Consider the following 24,920-nt stretch of genomic DNA (forward strand, 5'->3'; position numbering starts at 1 on the left):
GCGATCGCGTCGCAAGATTTGCGAAAATTAATTCGCTTTCTGTCAATAAGTACGTTTTCGATTCTTCCTCCTGGCGACAATATCCGGGCCCAAATGTGTCGTTTTCCCGACGATTATTCAGGAATTTGGTTAATATGGGTTTTGTAAGATTAAATAGTTGGGTCAGCTGCGGGCGGAAGTCGCAATCGATACCCCGAACTATGTAAGACGAATAGAAAACTTTGTTTGGGGAAGTTTTCTTTTTTTGACTGGGGTAGAAAGGAGCCGTAATTTTTATTGACGGCTAAAAAGCTTCCCTGTCGTTGAAACGTGGATTGGCAGCGATTTTTCGAACTTTAGATGAAAAGGCGAAATTAGGGGGAGGCGAACACTTGACTTGGGTCGATTGTGGGAGGCTGGAATAAGTGAAATAATTTAGATAAAAAGTCGCCGCTTAATCAACACCGCTAATTTTGTACAGGTTTATCAAGGTTAATTTAGCTACTAATATAAAGAAAATCGATGAAATATGCGCGATTTTGCATAATGGGGTGACTTCGACTCCCTCAATTTGTATAAAATTTATGTCGTAATTATCGTCAATTAAATTTCCCGTATCATAAATTAACTAAGTATGTTTACTTAAGCAGATTTTATTGTGACTTAAGTATTGGTTGTGGCAACCTTGTTACGGTCAGTAATTATTCATAAGTCATTAGTGGTTTTATCGGTTCTTGTTTTTCAAGATCGTCTGTATTAATAATTTTTTTGTGTTGTGAATTCTTTGATCACCCAATCGTATAACATTTAAATCATTTTAACATAGATTCCTTTGAGGTGACGTCATCAAGTTCTTGGTGGGGATGATTTGTTAGCCAATATATATAAAATTTGACAACAATAGGTCTTGATCCTCTCTGGTTCATTCAACTCGACACTGAAAAGTTTGTGTGAGTTGCGTACGATAACTGTGCTTTCTACACACACGTTGTGTTGTGTTGTGGTTTTATTTTTGCTTGTAAATAGTATTGATTTCGAGGGAGAAAGCTTCCAGCTGGTTGCGTCTTGGCCTGAACTAGTAGAATTGTTGTTTTCAGATCTGGCAATTTTTTAGAAGAATATATGGAAAATCGGTTCCGCGAGATTGTTCTTTATTTTCTTTTTGTATAAGGTATATCTGTTGCGGAACGTGCGTGTAATGAAATGGCTTTATTCAAGAAGTTCTTTGATATATTTTTTTTCAATAAGAAATACTTAAATAAACGAGTTTTCTTTCTACAAATATTACTCCATGACTCTAAACACGCAATATTTTTTCTAAATTTTTTTAGAATTTTTAGACAACTTTTTCAAATTTTCCACTATGTAATTCCTTATTCAAATTTCGACACATTTTCGGCGATTTTCGAAATTAACTAAACACATTTTCTTGTAGATTTCGGGCCGAAGAAGTCATTTTCGGACTCATTTTTTCGATAACTCTAACTGTTTTTGCAGAATTGAGTCTTGTAATTTTTGAAAATTTAAAAAATTTCGAATTTCACACCGAATATTTCGAAAATATTGCTCCGCTGCCATAAACACCCTATAATTTTGGAATCAACACGTCAAGATCTGTCATCATGAATTTTTTGAGAATTTTTAGACGACTTTTTCAAAAATAAAACTTTCCACCATCCTCAATTCCTCAAAACACAAAAATTTTCAAATCTTGAAAACACCAAAATCTCCGGATCTTCAAAACACCAAAATCCGAAAATTTTCAAAACACTTAAATCCTCAAATCTTCGAAATACTAAAATTCTCAGATTCTGAAAACACCAAAATTCTCGAAATCCCAAAAATCAATTAATACAGAAATTTAGAAATCTCAAAAATTGAAAAATTGAAAAATAAAGAAACTGAAACATCGAAAAATTGAAAAATCTAAAAGGAAACATCGAAAAATTGGGAAATCAAAAAACTGAAAAATGGAGAAATCGAAAAGCCGAAAAATGGAAGTCGAAAATTTAAAAACTCGAAAAACTGAAAAATCAGAAACCTAAAAAATTTAAAAATGAAAAGAATTGAAATAGAAAAGTCGAAAAACGAAATCGGGAAATCAGGAAATCGAAAAATCGAAAATTTAAAAACGTCAAAAATTGAAAACATCAAAATTTGAGGGATAAAAAATTGAAATATAGTAAAACTGGAACATCGGAAAACTGAGAAATCATAAAAGTAAAAAATCGATAAATCGAAAAACTGAGAAACCGAAATATTAAAAAATTGTAACATTGAAACATTGGAAATTTGAGAAATCGATAAATGAAAAATTTGAAAATTCGACAATTTGAAGAACCGAGAAATTTTGGAATGGAAAAATTGAAAAATCCCACCAACGAAATATCGAAAAATCGAGAAATCGCAGAGCCAAAAATTAGAAAAATTGTTATATCGCAATTTAGAAATTTCAAAAATTTCGAATTTCGCACGGAATATTTCGAAAATATTGCTCCGCTGCCATAAACACCCTATAATTTTGGAATCAGCACGTCAAGATCTGTCATCATTAATTTTTTGAGAATTTTTAGACGACTTTTTCAAAAATAAAATTTTCCACCATCCTCAATTTCTCAAAACACAAAAACTCTCAAATCTTGAAAACACCAAAATCTGCGGATCTTCAAAATTCAAAAATCCTCAAATTTTCAAAAAACTTAAATCCTCAAATCTTCGAAATACTAAAATTCTCAGATTCTGAAAACACCAAAATTCTCGAAATCCCAAAAATCAATTAATACAGAAATTTAGAAATCTCAAAAATTGAAAAATTGAAAAATAAAGAAACTGAAACATCGAAAAATTGAAAAATCTAAAAGGAAATATCGAAAAATTGGGAAATCGAAAAACTGAAAAATGGAGAAATCGAAAAGCCGAAAAATGGAAGTCGAAAATTTAAAAACTCGAAAAACTGAAAAGTCAGAAACCTAAAAAATTGAAAAATTAAAAGAATTGAAATAGAAAAGTGGCAAGACGAAATCGGGAAATCAGGAAATCGAAAAATCGAAAATTGAAAAACGTCAAAAATTGAAAAAATCAAAATTTGAGGGATAAAAAAATTGAAATATAGTAAAACTGGAACATCGGAAAACTGAGAAATCATAAAAGTAAAAAATCGATAAATCGAAAAACTGAGAAACCGAAATATTAAAAAATTGTAACATTGAAACATTGGAAAATTGAGAAATCGAAAAATGAAAAATTTGAAAATTCGACAATTTGAAGAACCGAGAAATTTTGGAATGCAAAAATTGAAAAATCCCACCACCGAAATATCGAAAAATAGAGAAATCGCCGAGCCAAAAATTAGAAAAATTGTTATATCGCAATTTAGAAATTTCAAAAATTTCGAATTTCGCATCGAATATTTCGAAAATGTTGCTCCGCTGCCATAAATACCCTATAATTTTAGAATCAGCACGTCAAGGTCTGTCATCATGAATTTTTTGAGAATTTTTAGACGACTTTTTCAAAACTGAAATTTTTCACCATCCTCAAATCCTCAAAACACAAAAACTCTCAAATCTTGAAAACACGAAAATCTCCGGATCTTCAAAACTCCAAAATCCGCAAATTTTCAAACACTTAAATCCTCAAATCTTCAAAATACTAAAATCTTCAGATACTCAAAATACCAAAACCCTCAAATCCTGAAAACACCAAAATTCCTCCAATTCCCAAAAATTCGTTAATACAGAAATTTAGAAACCTCAAAAATTGAAAAATTGAAAAATAAAAAAACTGAAACATCGAAAAATTGAAAAATCTAAAAGCTGAAATATCGAAAAATTGGAAAATCGAAAAACTGAAAAATGGAGAAATCGAAAAGCCGAAAAATGGAAGTCGAAAATCCGAAAATTTAAAAACTCGAAAAACTGAAAAGTTATAAACCTAAAAAGTTGAAAAATTAAAAAAATTGAAGTAGAAAAGTCGAAAGACGAAAAAGTAGATTAATCCAGAAATCAGGAAATCGAAAGATCGAGAATTTAAAAACGTCAAAAATTGAAAAAAATCAAAATTTAAAGGATAAAAAAAAATAGAAATCGAAAAACCTGAAACTTGTGGGAAATCGAAACATCAAAAGGTCGAGAAATGAAAAAGCCGAAAAGCCGAAAAATCGAAAAACTGAGAAATCGAAATAGGTCAAAATGGAAAAATAAGAATAATGGAATAGATAAGAATTGAAAAATTGAAAAATTTAGAATAAAAACAGTCGATAATTGAAAAACAGAAGAAAAACCTAAGAATCAAAAAACTGAAAGATCCCAAAACTGAAACGTCGCGAAATTGAAAAATTGTAGAAGAACTGAAGAAACCAAAAATTGAAAAATCCCAAAATTGAATCATCTAGAAATTGAAATGTCGAAAAATTGAAGTTGAAGAAACGAAAATTTGAAAAATCGATAAATTAAAAAATTCCCAAAATGAAACGAGGAAAAATTGGGAACTCAAAACATCGAAAAGTTGAAAAATTGAAAAACCGAGAAATCAAAAAATCGAAACTTTGAAATACTCTAAAATTGAAACATCGACAAATCGAAACATCAAAAGATCGAAAAATGAAACAGTCGAGAAGTAAAAAATCGAAAAATTGAGAAATCGAAATAAGCCAAAATCCAAAAAATTAAAAGTTAAAAATTGCAAAATTGAAAAATTTTAAATCAAAATAAATCGAAAAATTAAAAAAACCGAAAATCTAAAATTTAAAAATTCGAAAATTTGGAAAATCGAAAATCGAGAAACTGAAACATCAAAAAATCCAAAATTTATAAACTGAAAAATTAAAACACCGAAAAATTGAAAAATCGATGCATTAAAAAATCGAAAAGTCGAAATGTTAGAAATGAAATATTGAAACATTTAAAAATACAAGAAAAATTTAAGAATCAACAAAGTGAAGAATCCCAAAACTGGAATATCGAAAATGTGGAATGACGAAACATTGGTAAATTGGTACATCAAAAAATTGAAAAATCGAAAATTCGAAAAATCGATATACATATATGACAAAATTCAAAAACTAAAATATCAAAAAATTGAAATATAGAAGGAAAATCTAAGAAACGAAAAATTGAAAATTCCTAAACCTAAAACATCGAAAAATTGAAAAATTGAACGAGAATTGAAGAATCCAAAAATTAAAAAATCCCAAAACTGAGACACCAAAAAATTCAAAGATCCAGAAATAGAAAAGTAGAAAAATCGAAAAATTGAAAACTTCCAAAAGTGAAATGACGAATAATTGGAAAATCGAAACATTGAAAATCTCAATAGGCCAAAATTGAAAAATCTGAAAGTTAAAAATTGAAAAATTGCAAAACATAAATTAAAGGAAATCGATAAAAAATTAAAAATTCGAAAAATTGAAAAATTGAAGATCGGAAAAATCGAAAAATTGAGAAATCAAAGTAGGTCAAAATCGAAAAATGTAAAAGTTAAAAATCCCAAAATGGAAAAATTTTAAATACAAAAAATTAATAACCCAAAAAATTGAAAAATCGAAAAATCGAGAAATCGTAACATTAAAATCTTAAAAAATATATAATTTAAAAATTGAAAAATCGACAATTCGAAAAATCGAAATACTGTAAATTCCTGAAACTAAAATGTGGAAAAATTGGAAAATAGAAAAAAAATCAAAGAATCGAAAAATTGAAAAACGCCAAAAAGTGAAATGATGAAAAATTGTGGTAAATCGAAACAATGAAAAATTGAGAAATCGAAAAATGAAAAATTTGAGAATTTGACACTTTGAAGAGCCGAGAAATTTTGGAATCGAAAAATTGAAAAATCCCACCACTGAAATATCGAAAAATTTAGGAAAATTAAATCGAAGCTTCAGTCTAGTTTAAATTTCGGAGAATGAAGTTCAAATTTCAGTTAATTTCAACCCAAAATTTTTATTTATGGAACCTTGAAATTTCAAAATAACAAAGGTGAAAGTTCAACTAATTTATGTCAAAAAAAAAAATTAAATGCAAATTTAGGAAAAAAGTCGAAATTTCAGGTCAGTGACATGAAATTAATAACAAACTTCAACATAATAAAAATTAAATTGCAAACTATTATTAAAACGAAAATCTCCATTTATGGAGACCTGTGCTTACGGAAATATTACTCCACAATTATTAAATCTAAAATCCGCTCTTTAGATAATGGCAGAACCACAGCTGAGTATATTACCCGAAAAATGAACAACAAACAAGTTCAGAAAACCGAAATTACCACTTCAACTAATTTCAATTCAAAGCTCGCGAGTTGATTCAATTAAACATCGACAAATTTCAGCAACTTTTAAAACAACGTTGTTTTCATTTTCTGTTAGTATTGATCTTGAAGAGAAAGCTCTTCAGTTCCTCGCCACTTGGCCCGAATTGAAAGCTCGATGTTATTTTACAATTCCGGTTGAATTTTTTTCGTAATCGTCTCGATGGACGAGGCATTACATTAATTAATACACCTTAATAAAAAAGCGCGCCTCTGAAGTAAATTTGTTAGATTGAATTCTTATTGTAATCGAGTTTTCTCGATTTTTCAAGACCCCTAGAGTACGAAGAAATAGGTCTCCCTTTTCCGTCTGTATGTCTGCTGTCACGGATTTTTATTAGATAAATAATCGTTTTATCACGTTATTAGTGATTTCAAAGATGCACAATTACTGCAAGATGATTTAAACCGACTTAATTAACGTTTGTGTATCATATTAATCATGTAATAGAGAAAGCATTTCTGAAGATATTTAACCGTTTCCATACATTCTAGCGACCCTGTATACCGCGACCACCCCACTTTTTGAAAAAAGTACTTCTTCTAGGATGAGTTATTTGGCTATTTTTCCAAATCCTAAAGATAAAAAAATCTTCTGACTGTAGTCCAGATTCTACAGACGATTTTATTGAGGAGTCTTAATTCCTTTTATCTGTTTCTGTTGCCTCAATATGACAAGTTTCCCATTATCTGACTGTGCATCCGTATTCTTACTATATTCAATCTTATTTTGAAAACTGCATCTTTTCCAGATATTTGGAAACTATCTATGATCTCACCAATTTTCAAAAAAGGTAAGAAAATATTAGTTGAAAATTGCCCCTATCTCATTGACTAGTAATTTTTCGAAGGTTTTTGAGACTGTTTTCCATAAATTTCCCCCATTCTATGTCTGTAATAGCTAACAGATCCCTGGATTTGCCACTGGTCGTTTTACCTTGAGCAATTTGTGTTGTGCTGTTTGACCCAATTTGTGTACTTTTTTGAACTTGTCATCTAGTTTTCGCCCTTCATTATGTCACCAAAATACGTATGTCGCGACCTCAGAAATTTTAACTTCTTGAGGTTATGTTAATAAACGTAACCTTAAAATTGCATAAACTTGCGACCTAAGTCACTACATTATTTCCAGAACCTTAGATTTTTCTCAAAAGTCACCAAATCGAAATTTTTGAGGAAATACGGATTGTAATTACCCAAATCATCAGAATTGAGATAGGGCGGGTGGGCGGGCCTTATATTTTGCCTTGTGTTTCTTAATATACGCTCTTATTTTCATAAAAATGCTACATATTTGCAGAGAAATATCGATTTTGCAATTAAGCTCCGCCCCCCGCTTTGATAACGAATGAAAAATTTATTTCAATTGAGATCGAAACGGATGGGTGGGGCTTAATCTTAGGCTTTTTTTTCTTAGGATATATAGCTTTCTTTCATCAATAGAATACTTAAAATATCAAATGGTAAATTTGAAGCTAAAATTATGTGCCACATTTTGCATTTTTATCATTTTATTTCTAAACATCTGATAACATTGCGCCACACATAATGACGTCAAAATTAATATACTTGATTTTTTATTAATTTAGCTTCTCAGGGACATCAATAAATACATTTTTTAATGACACCTGAACGTGCTCGCTGCGCTCGCATTCTGATTGTTGTTATTGTAATTAATTGAGTGTCAAAAAATATTTACGGTCAGCAACACTATTTAGTTTTTATTTTAATAATTCTCGAGATCTCCGTGTCAAGGTAAATTACACTGAAAAAAGCAATCTCTAAATAGCGAATGCAGCGAGCACGAACAGGCTGTTTCGGTGATCACACACAATCTTTAAACTTACTTTTTTAGGAAACAATAACATTTTTCGTAATAACTTAGCTTCTCAGGGACACCAATGAATAATTTTTGAATAACACCTGAACGTGCTTGCTGCGCTCGCATTTTTGAAATTCTTCACAAAGCGAAATGAATTTTGTCAAATTCCAAGACATAAATGTTCATATCAAAAATTTTGAAAATTACTTCGAAGCACTACAACTCGCAATGTTCTCCCCATGTAAACTGTTTTTGCCTCACAAACTAAGTTCCTTCCCAACCTCCGCACGTCTCTCTTATCACTGTAACTACTAGTCGCCCTCCCCGCTACACCTACACCCCCCAGCTAATTCAAATCCCAACTTCCACACACTCCCATATCATCCAGCTCCGCAACTCCGCCTAAACTTTTCGCCCCCGTATCTATCCCCGCAGCAAATTTCTATAAATTCGTTCCTAATTAACGCCAAACAATCCCTACTCTTCGCAACATTGTCAAATAATTTCTCCGTTGTATCCCGAAATCCCGCAAAACTCTCGCACTGCGAAAGTAGAAAGCTCCGGGGCGACGTCGGTGCGTAGGAGCTTTATCGCACCCCACATTCCGATCAAATGATTTGATTACTCGCACTCTTTCCATCGCAATCCATAAATATTCCGCACCAGCGATATTGGGACAAAATATGCTCCCAGCCTTGGAGTTGTTGTCGTGTCGAGTTTTTATTTAGCCGAAGCGGGGTTACGAAACGGGATGATTGGAGCGGGGCTGATCGAAGTCGTATTTTTTCGGGGGTGGATTGTGTTTTGGTTTTTATTTGGGGCGGGTTTGAGTTTTGTTGCTGGGTGGGGTTTACACCATGTCAATATTCAGAAAAAATTGGTCAACAGTTGTTAAATTCCCTGGCTGCTGAAGTACAGTCCAACAAATACTGCCTCTTAAAAAATCACCCTATATAATTCGATTTTGGGGAATTTTACTTTTTCGTGATCACCTCTATAGAGTAAAAACAATAAATAAGGTATTAGTCACAGTGTAATAAAAAAAGAACGTTTCACCTTCTTAAAAAAGTACAGCTGGGACCACCGAGAAGGTTTTGTATTTTTAAAAAAGACAGTTCGGACCCCTTAGGGGCGTATTCTCACTTTTTCAAGAAAATAGGATAATTTCAACAATAAAAATTTGTTATGACGTCATAAACATAAATATTTAATACAAAATTCTAGTGACTACTACTATTTTCCAAAATCAGTCGTATCTTAGAAAGTATACTAGCCCCGCCCACCCGCCCTTTATTTTTTTAGTGAATATATCATTTGCCAAAATCAGTCTTATCCTAGCAAATACTAGTCCCGCCCGCCCACCCTCCATTTTCATGGAAGATATATAAATTTCCAAAATCAGTCTATCTAAAAATTAAAAACTGAGAAACCAAAAAAACGACGTTTCAATTTCTCAATTTCTCTATTACTCGATGTTTCAGTTTTTCAATTTTGCATGTTTCGATTTTTCATTTCTCGACTTTTCGGCTTTTCAATTATTAGATTTTTCGATTTTTTAGTTCTACAGTTCTTCGATTTCCCAATTTTTCGCCATTTCAGTTTATCCATTTTTAAGGTTTTTCTCAATTTTTTGATGTTTTAGTTTTGGGATTTTTCAGTTTTTAGATTCTTCAATTTTTTTCTATTTTTCACTTATTCGATTTTTGGATTTTCTGCTTTTTCGATTTTTTTGGTATTTCAATTTTTCAAATCTCTAAATTTTTCTATATTTTAATTTTTCAATTTTTTAAATTTTAGATTTTTCGATTTCTCGATTTTTCAGTTCTTCAATATTTGTGTCTTAATTATTTGTAATTTTTAAGTGGTAGATTTTTCAGTTTTTTTTAAATTGTCGAATTTTCAGTTTTTCAGTTTTTCTATTTTTCTCTGACTATCGATTTTTTTAAATTTAAAATTTTTCATTTTTTCTTTTAAGTTTTAAATTTTCAATTTTTTATTTTTTAAATTTCGGATTTTTTTCATCTTCCCGACTTTTCAATTTCTCGGGTTTTTAAAATTTTTGGATGTTTCGATTCTTTGATTTGCCGCTTTTTTCGAATTTTCGATTTTCGGCTTTTCGATTTTCACTTTTCCAGTTTTCCAGTTTCCCAATTTTTCGTTATTTCAGTTTTGGATTTCTTCAATTTATCGACTTTTTATTTTTAAATTTTTTGTAATTTCTAATTATCAATTTTTCATTGTCAACTTTTCGACGCGTCAAATTTTCCATTTCTCGATTTTTCGATTTTTCAGTTTTTCAATTTTTCGATGTTTTGATCTTGCGGTTTTTCAGCCTTTTCGGCTTTTCGAGTTTTAAATTTTTCGATTTCAGTTTGGAATCTTTTAATTTCTCGATGTTTCAGTTTTCTAATTTTTCGATTTCTCAATTTTTTGAATTTTCAGTTTTGGAATTTTTCAGCTTTTAGGTTCTTCGATTTTTTTCCATTTTCCAATTTTTCGATATTTCGACTTTTCGATTTTTTTGATGTTTCATGTTCCCGATTTTTGAATTTTGCAGCCTTCAATTCTTTTATATTTTTATTTTTCAATTTCTTAAATTTGAGATTTTTCGATTTCTCAATTTTTCGATTTGTCGGTACTTCAATATCTCTATTTTTTCATTTTATAAGTTTTAAATGTTAGATTTTTCAGTTTTTTGATGTTTCGATTTCCCGACCTTTCGATTTTTCGTTATTTATCGTTTTTTTTTAGTTTTAAATTTTCAATTTTATTTTCTGTTTTTCGATATTTTCCGACTTCTCGACTTTTCAATTTCTCGATTTCTCGACGTTTCAGTTTTTCGATTTTTTGATTACTCGCTTTCGATTTTTCGATTTTCGGCTTCAAAAAATTTGAAAATTTAAAAATTAAAAAACGAAAAACAAAGAAATATTGAAAAATCGAAATATCAGAAGTTCGAGAAATCGAAAAATTGAGAAACCTGAAATATCGAAAAATTGAAGAATTGAAGAACTGGAAAATCGAAAAAGTCCAAAAGTCAAGAAATGGGAAAATCGGAACATCGATTAATTGAAAAATCGAAAAATTGAGAATCTAGAAAAGTCAAAATTGAAAAATCAAAAAATCGTAAAATTGAAAAAACCTGAAACTGAAACATCAGAAAATCGAAACTCGAGAAACTGAAGAATTGGGAAATTTAATAATAAATAATCTGAAAAATCCCAAAACTGAAAATTTGAAAAATTGCAACAGCCAAAAACTGGGAAAGTAAAAAATTGAAAAATTGGGAAATCTAAAAGTCTAAAAAGTGAAGTCGAAAAATCGAAACCTTTTAACATTGAAAAATTAAAAAATCAAAAACCTGAAAAATCGAAAAATTGAAGAATTGAAAAACTGAAAAATCGAAACAGTCTACAGTCAGGAAATGGGAAAATCAAAACATCGATTAATTGAAAAATCGAAAAACTGAGAAATTATAATAGTCAAAAATTGAAAAAAATACTTTAAAATCGTGAAATTGAAGAGGGGAAAAGTAGAAAAATATCATTTGCCAAAATCAGCACGCGCTGAACAACCGAAAAATTCACACAAACGAAATCTCGAAAAATCAAGAATTTGAAAAATCAAAAATTCCGAAAAATCGAAAATTGAAAAATCTGAGAAAGTCGAAAGAGCGAGGAACTGGAACTGAACAATCGAAAATTTAAAAATTCGAAAATCAAATACCTATGTAGAAATATCGAAGAATTAAAAAAAGCAGATATCGAAAAAGTGAAGAACCCAGAAATTGAAAAATCGCTATTTCGATTTCTCGGTTTTGTCCATTTTTCCATGTTTCAATTTCACAATTTTTCGTCATTTCTGTTTTGAATTTTTTAATTTCTTGATTGAGTTTTTCGATTCTTCATTTTTTAAATTTCAATTTCCCGATTTTTCAAATTTTTGTTTTTTCAATCTTTCAACATTTGAAATTTTGCGAATTTTTCGATGTTTTAATTTTGGATTTTTTCAATTTGTGGATTCTTCAATCGAAAATCTGAAACATCGAGAAATCGGAACATCAAGGAACTCAGAAATCAAAAAATCGAAAAATGTAAAACCGAGAGAAAAATCTCAAGATCGAGAAATCGAAACATCAAAAAACTGAAAAATCTAGATTTCTAAAAATCTTAAATTTTCAAAAATGGAATATTAAACCAAGATTTTTCAATTTCCCGATTTTTCAGTTTTTCGATATTTCTCAATTTTTTCATTTTTTAATTGTTCGAATTTAAAATGTTTCGATTTGTCAGTTTTGCAATTTATGAATTCTTCAATTGAAAAAGTCAAACATCGAAAACTCGAAATGTCGAGAAGTCAAAAAATCAAAAATTGAGAAATCGAAATAAACCAAAATCGAAAAGTTTAAAAAAAAAATTGAAAAATTTTAAATTTAAAAAAATGAATTGAGAAATTTGAAGTAAAAAAATCGATAAATTGAGAAATTGGACCGAAATCTCGATAAATCAAGAATTTACAAAATAAAAAATTGTGAAAAATCGAAAAAATGTGAATCTAGAAAAGTCAAAATTGAAAAAACGTTATACTAAAACATCAGAAAATCGAAAATCGAGAAACTGAAAAATTGGGAAATTGTAAAATCGGAAAATTTAATAATAAATAATCTGAAAAATCCCAAAACTGAAACTTTGAAAAATTGAAAAATGAAAGAAAAACTGAAAAATTCGAAAACTGCAATATCCAAAAACTGGGAAAGTAAAAAACTGAAAAATTGGGAAATCTAAAAGTCAAAAAAGTGAAGTCGAAAAATCGAAACCTTTTAACATTGAAAAATCGAAAAATCAAAAACCTGAAAAATCGAAAAATTGAAGAATTGAAAAACTGAAAAATCGAAACAGTCTACAGTCAGAAAATGGGAAAATCAAAACATCGATTAATTGAAAAATCGAAAAACTGAGAATTTATAATAGTCAAAAATTGAAAAAAATACTTAATAAACGTGAAATTGAAGAGGGGATTTAAAAAACCAAAAATTCCGAAAAATCGAAAATTGAAAAACCTGAGAAAGTCGAAAGATCGAGGAACTGGAACTGAAAAATCGAAAATTTAAAAATTCGAAAATCAAATACCTATGTAGAAATATCGAAGAATTAAAAAATCCAGATATCGAAGAAGCGAAGAACCCAGAAATTGAAAAATCGCTATTTCGATTTCTCGGTTTTGTCGATTTTTCCATGTTTCAATTTCACAATTTTTCGTCATTTCTGTTTCGAATTTTTTAATTTCTTGATTGAGGTTTTCGATTCTTCATTTTTAAATTTCAATTTCCCGATTTTTCAAATTTTCGTTTTCTCAATCTTTCAACATTTGAAATTTTGCGAATTTTTCGATGTTTTAGTTTTGGATTTTTTCAATTTGTGGATTCTTCAATCGAAAATCTGAAACATCGAGAAATCGGAACATCAAGGAACTCAGAAATCAAAAAATCGAAAAATGTAAAACCGAGAGAAAAATCTCAAGATCGAGAAATCGAAACATCAAAAAACTGAAAAATCTAGATTTCTAAAAATCTTAAATTTTCAAAAATGGAATATTAAACCAAGATTTTTCAATTTTTCGATTTTTCAAATTTTAGATTTTTCAATTTTCCATTTTAAAATGTCAGACTTTTTCAGTTTCCGGTTTTATAAACTTCAATTTCTCTATTTTTTTAATTAAAGGTATTTCCATTTCCCGATTTTTCAGTTTTTCGATATTTCTCAATTTTTTCATTTTTCAATTGTTTGAATTTAAAATGTTTCGATTTGTCAGTTTTGCCAATTTATGAATTCTTCAATTGAAAAAGTCAAACATCGAAAACTCGAAATGTCGAGAAGTCAAAAAATCAAAAATTGATAAATCGAAATAAACCAAAATCGAAGTTTCAATAAAAAATTGAAAAATTTTACATTTCAAAAAATGAAGAATTGAGAAATTTGAAGTAAAAAATTCGATAAATTGTGAAATTGAACCGAAATCTCGATAAATCAAGAATTTACAAAATAAAAATTTGTGAAAAATCGAAAAATTGAGAATCTAGAAAAGTCAAAATTGAAAAATCAAAAAATCGAAATATTTAAAAATCGTAAAATTGAAAAAACGTGAAACTGAAACATCAGAAAATCGAAAATCGAAAAACTAAAAAATTGGAAAATTGTAAAATCGAAAAATTTAATAATAAATAATCCGAAAAATCCCAAAAGTGAATCTTCGAAAAATTGAAAAATGAAAGAAAAACTAAAAACTTGAAAACTGCAATATCCAAAAACTGGGAAAGTAAAACATTGAAAAATTGGGAAATCTAAAAATCAAAAAGTGACGTCGAAAAATCGAAACCTTTTAACATTGCAAAATTGAAAAATCAAAAACCTGAAAAATCGATTAATTGAAAAATCGAAAAATTGAGAATTTATAAAAGTCAAAAATTGAAAAGGGTATATTATTTATCAAAATCAGTCATGTCTTGGGAAGTATACTAGCCCTGCCCACCCGCCCTGAACAACCGAAAGATCCACACAACCGAAATCTCGAAAAATCAAGAATTTGAAAAATCAAAAATTCCGAAAAATCAAAAATTGAAAAATCTGAGAAAGTCGAAAGATCGAGAAATTGGAACTGAAAAATCGAAAATTTAAAAATTCGAAAATCAAATACCTATGTAGAAATATCGAAGAATTAAAAAATCCAGATATCGAAGAAGCGAAGAACCCAGAAATTGAAAAATCGCTATTTCGATTTCTCGGTTTTGTCGATTTTTCCATGTTTCAATTTCACAATTTTTCGTCATTTCTGTTTCGAATTTTTTAATTTCTTGATTGAGTTTTTCGATTCTTCATTTTTAAATTTCAATTTCCCGATTTTTCAAATTTTCGTTTTCTCAATCTTTCAACATTTGAAATTTTGCGAATTTTTCGATGTTTTAGTTTTGGATTTTTTCAATTTGTGGATTCTTCAATCGAAAATCTGAAACATCGAGAAATCGGAACATCAAGGAACTCAGAAATCGAGAAATAGAAAATGAAAAACTCAAAAATCAAAAAATCGAAAAATGTAAAACCGAGAGAAAAATCTCAAGATCGAGAAATCGAAACATCAAAAAACTGAAAAATTTAGATTTCTAAAAATTCTAAATTTTCGAAAATGGAACATTAATCCAAGATTTTCCAATTTTTCGATTTTTTAAATTTTAGATTTTTCAATTTTCCATTTTAAAATGTCAGTATTTTCAAGTTTCCGATTTTTTTAAACTTCAATTTCTCTATTTTTTTAATTAAAGGTATTTCCATTTCTCGATTTTTCAGTTTTTCGATATTTCTCAATTTTTTCATTTTTCAATTGTTCGAATTTAAAATGTTTCGATTTGTCAGTTTTGCCAGTTTATGAATTCTTCAATTGAAAAAGTCAAACATCGAAAACTCGAAATGTCGAGAAGTCGAAAAATTAAAAATTGAGAAATCGAAATAAACCAAAATCGAAAAGTTTCAATAAAAAATTGAAAAATTTTAAATAAAAAAAATGAAGAATTGAGAAATTTAAAGTAAAAAATTCGATAAATTGAGAAATTGAACCGAAATCTCGATAAACCAAAAATTTACAAAATAAAAAATTCTGAAAAATCGAAAAAATGTGAATCTAGAAAAGTCAAAATTGAAAAAACGTTAAACTAAAACATCAGAAAATCGAAAATCGAGAAACTGAAAAATTGGGAAATTGTAAAATCGGAAAATTTAATAATAAATAATCTGAAAAATCCCAAAACTGAAACTTTGAAAAATTGAAAAATGAAAGAAAAACTGAAAAATTCGAAAACTGCAATATCCAAAAACTGGGAAACTAAAAAACTGAAAAATTGGGAAATCTAAAAATCAAAAAAGTGAAGTCGAAAAATCGAAACCTTTTAACATTGAAAAATCGAAAAATCAAAAACCTGAAAAATCGAAAAATTGAAGAATTGAAAAACTGAAAAATCTAGATTTCTAAAAATTTTAAATTTTCAAAAATGGAACATTAAACCAAGATTTTTCGATTTTTCGATTTTTTAAATTTTAGATTTTTCAATTTTCCATTTTAGAATGTCAGACATTTCAAGTTTCCGGTTTTTTAAACTTCAATTTCTCTATTTTTTTAATTAAAGGTATTTCCATTTCCCGATTTTTCCGTTTTTCGATATTTCTCAATTTTTTCTTTTTTCAATTGTTTGAATTTAAAATGTTTCGATTTGTCAGTTTTGCCAATTTATGAATTCTTCAATTGAAAAAGTCAAACATCGAAAACTCGAAATGTCGAGAAGTCAAAAAATCAAAAATTGAGAAATCGAAATAAACCAAAATCGAAAAGTTTCAATAAAGAATTGAAATATTTTAAATTTAAAAAAATGAAGAATTGAGAAATTTGAAGTAAAAAATTCGATAAATTGAGAAATTGAACCGAAATCTCGATAAATCAAAAATTTGCAAAATAAAAAATTTTGAAAAATCGAAAAAATGAAAATCTAGAAAAGTCAAAATTGAAAAATCAAAAAATCTAAATATTTAAAAATCGTAAAATCGAAAATCGGCAAACTAAAAGATTGGTATAGTATTGTTAATAATAAAAAATCTGAAAAATTCCAAAACTGAAAAATTGAAAAATGAAACAAAAACTGAAAAATTCGAAAACTGCAATATCCAAAAACTGGGAAAGTAAAAAATTGAGAATTTTAAAAGTCAAAAATTGAAAAAAAGACTTAAAAATCGTAAAATTGAAGAGGGGAAAAGTTGAAAAATATCATTTGCCAAAATCAGTCTTATTTTAACAAGTTACAGCCCCGCCCACCCGCCCTCTATTTTCATGGAAGGTATATCATTTGCCAAAATCAAGCTTATCGTTGCAAGTACTAGCCCCGCCTACTCGCCCTTTATTTTCTTAGAGGATATGTCACTGAAAAATATTTTTTCGTTACTTAATCCATATTACATGATTAGCTCATGGTATAAATAGAGTCGCTGAGGAAATTAGAAATTTATATCCAACGGTAAATAATTTAGTCAATAATGTTAAAAAAAATATTTGTTTTTTTCCATAGTTAGAGAATTTATAAATTGAAATACTGAAAGATCGTTTTCAAGTTTCGAAATTACAACCCACTAAAGAACGCGACTCAAGCAATTTACATCCGCCATCAAATTTTTCCGACGGCCATCTTCTTAAATCTTTACGTTTTACCATAGCAAAGTAAATTACGGCGCGGCGCCCGTCTCTAAATTGATTAATCGTCTCGGCGCTTTAAAGCTCGGGTAATTTTCCGGCCTTTCCAGCCGAAGATGCAACATTCGCGATTGCGAGCAATTAAGGCTAGGTACAACGAGAAACAATGCCGACGTTAAGCCCGATGTGCAAATCTGGCGCTTCGACCCGAACAGGCTTACAACGTAAATAATAGAATTTTAATGAAAGGATAATAAAGTTTAGTGGCGGCGACATGCTGGTGTACTGACAAGAGCAAAGCAGATTACAATAATGAGGTTAGTTGGCGAAAATAAAAATTCGATGGTGTTTTGTTGCGGCGGCGGCCGGAGGTTGGGCGGAGGCGGTTTATTATAGATGCAGATGGCTGTCAATTACCGGTAACCAAAACTCGATTTTCGTTTCGGTGTAGAGTGTAAATAAAATCATGATGAATGGCTGGTTGGGATTTTTTATATTATATATATGTACAATTCGGGATATTTTTAGACAAAGGGATGCCATGGAAATCTAGTCATTTGGTTGGCAATCAATTTCGTATTTACAAAGGTCCCTAATGAAAAATTAGATTTATCATATTAGGTTAAGTTGGTTTTAATGCAAAGATATTTTCGTATTTTCTGTTCCAATAAGTACGATTAAAAGCACTGAAAAAAAGAACATTATTATTTCAGTATTTAATAAGCATAGTCAATGTAAATCTTTTTCAATATGAAAATACTGCGATTTTTTAGTTTTGCAATTTTTGACGTTTTTAAAATTTTCAATTTTTGGACTTCTCAATTAATCGGTTTTTTGATTTAGCAATTTTTCGACTTCTGGACTTCTCGATTTTTCGATTTTTCAGCTTCCATTTTTCAACTTTTCGATTTCTCGATCTTTCGATATTTAGTGGTGGGATTTTCAGTTTTACAATTTTTCAATTTTTGGATTTTTGAATTTTTTAATTTTTCAATTTTTGACGTTCCTAAATTTTCGATTTTTCGATTATTCAATTTTTCGATTTTTTGTTATTTTCGAGGTTTTCAAATTTTTGAATTTTTAGATTTCCCAATTTCCCGATTACTCGATTTTTTGGTATTTAGTGTTTTGAAGATCTGAGGATTTTGGTGTTTTCAAGATTTGGGAATTTTGATTTTTTGAGGATTTGCGGATTTTGGTGATATTAGGATCTAGGGATTTTGGTGTTTTAAGGAATTGAGGGTTTTGGTGTTTCGAGGAATTGAGGATGTTGGTGTTTTGAGGATTTGAGAATTTTGATGTTTTGAGAAATTGAGAATTTTGATGTTTTGAACATTTGGGGATTTTGGTGTTTTGAACATTTGGGGATGTTGAGGATTTGGGAATGTTCGTGTTTGAGGATTTCCGGGTTTTGAGGTTTTTCGATTTTTCAATTTGTCGATGTTTTAGTTTTGGGGTTTTTCATATTATGGATTCTTCAATTAAAAATCTGAAACATTGAGAAATCGAAACATCAAAAGATTCAGAAATCGGGATATCGAAAATTTGAGAAATCGAATGAAAATGTCTAAATTAAAAAAAGAAAAACTGAGACATGTGAAATTAAAAAATCGATAAACTCAAAAAACCGAAAAATTTAAAAATCAAAAATCTAAAATGTTCAAAAACGAAATATTAAAATACTAGAAGAACCGAGATTTTTCAATTTTAGGATTTTTTCAATTTTAAATTTTTCAATTTTGGATTTTTAAATTTTAGATTTTTCTTGTTTCCGATTTTTTTTTTAACTACAATTTCTCGATTTTTCAGTATTTTAATTTTTCAACCTCGATTTTTCGATTAATTTTTTTTTACGTTTCGATTTTTAGATTTCCCGATTTTTCAAATTTTCGTTTTCAGTTTTTCGATGTTTTAGTTTTGGAGTTTCTTAATTTATTGATTTTAAACGGAACGTTTAAAAAGCAAAATTGAGAAATGTGAAATTAAAAAATCGATAAAGTGAAAAATTGAGGAACTGAATCGAAACACAAGAATCCCTATAAATGGAGAATTCGAATAATTGAAACATTAAAAAATCAAAAAACCGAAAAATCTGAAAGCGACAAGTCAAAAAATCGAAAGAACCAGAAATAATAAAATCTTGAAAAATAGAATAACCAAGATTTTTCAATTTTTCGATTTTTTAAATTTTAGATTTACAATTTTCGATTTTTAAATTTTAGATTTTTCAAGTTTCCAATTTTTTTAAATTTCAATTTCTGGATTTTTCACTATTTTAACTTTTCATTTTGTTTAAGATTTTTCGTTTTCTGGATTTTTCAGTTTTTCGATATTTCTCAATTTTTAAATTTCCCGATTTTTAAACTTTTCGTTTTCTCAATTTTTCAACATTTGAAATTTTTTAGTTTTTCGATTTTTCAATTTAACATGTTTTAGTTTTGGAGCTTTTCAATTTATGGATTCTTCAATTGAAAATCTGAAACATGGAGAAATCGAATCGTCAAAAGATTCAGAAATCGAGAATCGAAAATTTGAGAAATCGAAGTAACCAAAATCGAATAATCGAAAAGTTTAAAATTGAAAAATTGAAGAATTTTAAATTAAAAAGAAAGACCTATTGAGAAATGTGAAATTAAAAAAAATCGATAAAAATTTACTTTTCGGTTTTTAGATTTCCCGATTTTTCAAATTTTCGTTTTCTCAATTTTTCAACGTTTGAAATTTTGCGAATTTTTCAGTTTTTCGATGTTTTAGTTTTGGAGTTTTTCAGTCGAAAATCTGAAATATCCAAGATTCAGAAAAAAATCGGAAAGTTTAAAATCGAAGAATTCCCAAATTTTATTAAGAAAAAAAAACGAAAACTGAGAAATTGAACAATCGAAAGATCTAAACACGACAATCTTGATATATCGAGAATTGGAAAAATTAAAAAATCAAAAAACCGAAAAATCTGAAACCCAGAAGTCCAAAAATCGAAACAACTAGAAATCGAAACATCAGAAAAATATTTTAAAATATTGAAAAATAAAAGAACTGAGATTTTTCAATTTTTCGATTTTTCAAATTTTAGAGTTTTCAATTTTCCATTTTAAAATTGTCAGATTTTTCAAATTTCCGTTTTTTTTTTTTAATTGAATTTGTCGATTTTTCAGTATCTTAATTTTTCATTTTCGAAAGATTCTTCAATTTGTCGATATTTCTCAATTTTTTAATTTTTCGATTTTGCAATTTTTGAAGCTTTCCATTTTTTAATTTTAATTTTTTTTACTTTTCAATTTTTATATTTTCCGATTTTTCGAATTTTCGTTTTCTCAGCTTTTCCACATTCGAAATTTTGCGAAATTTTCAAATTTTCGATGTTTTAGTTTTGCAGTTCTTCAATTTATAAATTTTTCATCTGAAAATCTGAAATGTCGCAAATCGAAACACCAAAAGATTCAGAAATCGAAAAGTAGAAAATTTGAGAAATCAAAATGACCAAAATCGAAAAATTCAAAACAGAAATATTGAAGAATTTTAAATTAAAAAAAAAAACTGAGAAATGTAACATTAAAAAAAATCTATAAACTAAAAAATCGTGAAATTGAGCAATCGAAAGATCGAAACACGAAAAACTCGATATATCGAGAATTCGAAAAATTAAAAAATCAAAAGACCGAAAAATCTGAAACCGAAAAGTCGCAAAATCGAAAGTAACAGAAATCGAAACATCACAAAACTCAAATCTAGAAATCTAAAAATCTAAAATTTTCAAAAATGAAATATTAAAATATACTGAAAAATAGAAGAACCGAGATTTTTCAATTTTCGAATTTAAAATCTCAGATTTTTCAAGTTGCCGATTTTTGTAAACTTCAATTTCTCGATTTTTTGGTATTTTAATTTTTCTATTTTGCGATTTTTTAAGGATTTGATTCTTTGACACCTCGATTTTTCGATTAAAATTTTTTTTTACTTTTCGATATTTAAATTCAAGAAATCAAAAAACTGAAAATTCTAGAAATCTAAAAATCTAAAATTTTTAAAATTGAAATAAAATCTTCATTTTTCAGTTTTGTAAATTTTAGATTTTTCAACTTTTCGATTTTTAAATTTTAGATGTTTCGAATTTCCCATATGTTTAAGTTTCAATTTCTCGATTTTTCGGTTTTTTAATTTTTCAGTTTTTAAAGATTGTTCGATTTGTCGATTTTTCACTTTTTGATGTTTCTCAATTTTTTAGTTTTTCGATTTAACGATTTTTCAATGTTTCAATTTCTTGACCTCTCAATTTTTCCATTTTTACATTTCCCGGTTTTTCGAAATTTCGATTTCTCAATTTTTCAATATTTCAAATTTTGCGAATTTTTCAGTTTTCCGATATTTTTGAATTTTAAATTTTTTGATTTTTCAATAGTTTCATTTTAAAATTTTTCCATTTTCACTTTAGCGAGTTACCGATTACAGTTTTGGGATTTTTCAATGTATGAATTCTTCAATTGAGGAAGTGAAACATCAAAAATCGAAACGTCGAGAAGTAGAAAAATCGAAAAGTGATATATCGAAATAGCCCAAAATCAAAATGTTTTAAATGTAAAAAGTGAACAATTTTGAGTTATATTATAAAAAATGAAGAATTGAGAAATTTGAATTAAAAAAATTTGAAAAATCAAAAATTTGGAAAAATCAAAAATTTAAAAATCGAAAATCAAATACCCACGTAAATATTGAAGAACTGAAAAATCCAGTTATCGAAGAAGTGAATTATCCAGAAATTGAAAAATCGCTATTTCGATTTCTCGGTTTTATCGATTTTTCCATGTTTCAATTTCACAATTTTTCGTCATTTCTGTTTGACTTTTTTTACTTTCTTGATTGAGTTTTTCGATTCTTCATTTTTTAGATTCAAAATTTTTCGATTTTTGGAAATTTTTTAAAATGGAAATAATAAAATCTTGAAAAATAGAAGAACAGAATAGAATATTTTTTAATTTTTCGGTTTTCTAAATTTTAGATTTTTCAATTTTCCATTTTAAAACGTCAGACGGATTTTTCGATTTCTCGATTTTTCAGTTTTTTGAGATTTCTCAATTTTTTAATTTTTCAATTTTGCGACTTTTTTAAGGTATTGATTTCTTGATTTTAAGATTTTTTGAATTTTTCAGTTTTTCGATATTTTAATTTTTGGAATTTTTTAAATTTTTTCATTTTCAATTGTTCAAATTTAAAATGTTTCGATTTCTCAGTTTTGGCAATTAATGAATTCTTCAATTGAAAAAGTCATACTTCGAAAGATCGAATTGTCGAGAAGTCGAAAAATCAAAAATTGACAAATCGAAATCCAAAATCGAAAAGTTTCAACCAAATATTTGAAAAATTTTAAATTTAAAAAAATTAATAATTGAGAAAATTGAAAGAAAAAAATCGATAAATTGAGAAATTGAACAATGGAAAGATCTCTATTTCGATTTCTTCTGTCGAAAAACATCGTAAATGCTTTATAAAAAATGTGCGCTGTTTCTCCATTCATTGATACATTTTATAATAACTCTACAAGATCTATAGTTGCAAATTCCACGTGCTAGCCAACTATTCCGACCAATAATTTCCCAGCGACAAGTTGCCTCCAACCGTTCGCATAACACAAGTGACCCTCTTCCCCAGAAACGGCGTCATCGATCGTCCAAGGAGCTCTCCGACACCCCTTCAGAACCAACAAATTCCCGCCGAAACACCGAATTCTGCCCTTGTAGCGTCCAGCTGTTCGACAACCCGATAAATATTTCCCGTCGATGAAAATTAATCCCGACAACTTTACTAGCGTTCAATTAAACGAAAGAAGGCGGAAAATCGCCCGAATTATGGGGAATAATTCAATTTCGAGTCGGAGGAGTCGGGTTTGGTGACTTATGATAAATGGAAAATGGGCGAATATGCATTAAGAGCAGATCGTGTGACGGGGATTGCAGTTATTAAAAGTTTTAAGTGCTCGGTTTGGCTTCTGTGAAATTGATGAGGTGGTGTGGAGCAGCGACAGCTCAGTGTGAATGTGGTTATAGGTTTTACCATTTGATATTTTAATACCCCGAAAATTGTTTTCCATTTTATCGATTCTGAAAAAAAGTCGATTATTTTTCAAAGAAACGGACCCGAAAATAACTTCTAGAGGTCGAAATCTACGAGAAAATGTTTTTTCGTAACTTTCGAAAGTTGCTTGAAAAACGGTCAAAATTAGAAAAATTTATATTTAAGAAAAGTTGTTTACAAATTATAAAAAAATATGCCAAATAAATTTCGAAGACAAGAAGATATAAGATTTTTGAAAATTCGGTTTGAAAATATATTTTTTTAGTATAGTATAAAAAAAAGCCAAAGGGTTTGAAAATATATTTTTTTAGTATAGTATAAAAAAAAGCCAAAGAGTAAGCCCCACCCATCCGTTCCAATCTCAATTGAGAGAATTTTTCATTCGTTATCAGAGCGGGGGGCGGAGCTTCATTGCAAAATCGATACTTTTGTACAAAAATTTATCATTGTAGTACTTGGTAAGATAAGATTGATTTTGGCAAATGACATATCTTCCAAGAAAATAGAGGGTGGGTGGGCGGGTCTAGTTTTTGATAAAATGAAACTGATTTTGCCCCTATTAATCTTGTAAAAAATTGTTAAATTCAAAGGTGTTAAATTGCAAAATTCCATAGTAATGAGTTAAATTAAAAATCTACACAAAATGTGCAAAATATGGATTTGAACCTGTCAATTATCTGATTTTCGGATTACTTTCATTTTCAATATTTTGATTTAACAATATTTCTTCTTTGCGGATTTGCACTTTTTGGATTTTTCAATTTCTTGATTTTTACTTTTAATTTTCCCGAGTTTTTAATTTTTATTTTCTAGATATCCTATCACAATTTTTGGTTTGTTCATTTCCTATATTTTTTTGGTGTTTCTTTCAATTTATAATCTTTCGATTTTGGTATGTTTCACCCCACATTTTTTTTTTAATTTATTATAAGATGTTTCATCATTTTTAACATGCCAATTTTGACGTCAAAGTGATTTTTTATTTTTTTTTTATAAAAATTTCAAAGTCTGCAGTTTCTATAAGGAGCCACTGGAATCATGGTCAAAATTTTTGGAAATCTACAACTTTTTAAAAAATAACCTCGAAACTGGGGTGGAATATTAAAAAATGCATTAAAAAGAGTTTTTTATTTTATATATGGCGTTTGCCAAAATCAGTCTTACCTGAGTCAAGTGCTAGCCCCGCCCACCCGCCCCTGCTTTCTCAGAGGATATGTGATTTGCCAAATTAAGACTTATCTTAGCAAGTATTAGCAAGTACTACCCTCTGAGAAAATAAAAAGTGGGTGGGCGGGGCTAGTACTTGGTAAGATAAGACTGATTTTGGCAAATGACAAATCCTTTGAAAAATAGGGGGCGGGTGGGCGGGCCTAGTATTTGTTACGATATAACTGAATTTTCTCCAAAATTGGCCAGATTGCTTAAAAACATGATAAAGTAACTTGCAATGGATGAAAAAACAGGTCAAAAAAGCTTAAATAGATGAAAAAAAAATGTCAAGTGAAACGTACCATTTTAC

The 24,920-nt window shown here is 28.6% G+C and overlaps 1 protein-coding gene across 5 annotated transcripts in view; it reads left to right on the forward strand.

Moving 5' to 3' along the window:
- LOC135140472 (synaptotagmin-7) overlaps positions 1 to 24,920 on the forward strand; it is a 905,289-nt gene that overhangs the window by 537,915 nt on the left and 342,454 nt on the right. For 3 of the 5 annotated variants that reach the window (XM_064071035.1, XM_064071032.1, XM_064071033.1), the window contains exon 4: positions 7,041 to 7,082. The exons of the other annotated variants lie outside the window; for them this stretch is intronic. In XM_064071035.1, the coding sequence (XP_063927105.1) occupies positions 7,041 to 7,082 (42 nt within the window). The remainder of the gene's footprint in view (positions 1 to 7,040; positions 7,083 to 24,920) is intronic. 5 annotated transcript variants of the gene reach the window in all.

Source organism: Zophobas morio, unplaced genomic scaffold (assembly GCF_036711695.1).
Source record: "Zophobas morio isolate AGI-343-1 ecotype UQ-CSIRO unplaced genomic scaffold, CSIRO_AGI_Zmor_V1 ptg000040l, whole genome shotgun sequence".
NCBI classification, from domain to species: domain Eukaryota; kingdom Metazoa; phylum Arthropoda; class Insecta; order Coleoptera; family Tenebrionidae; genus Zophobas; species Zophobas morio.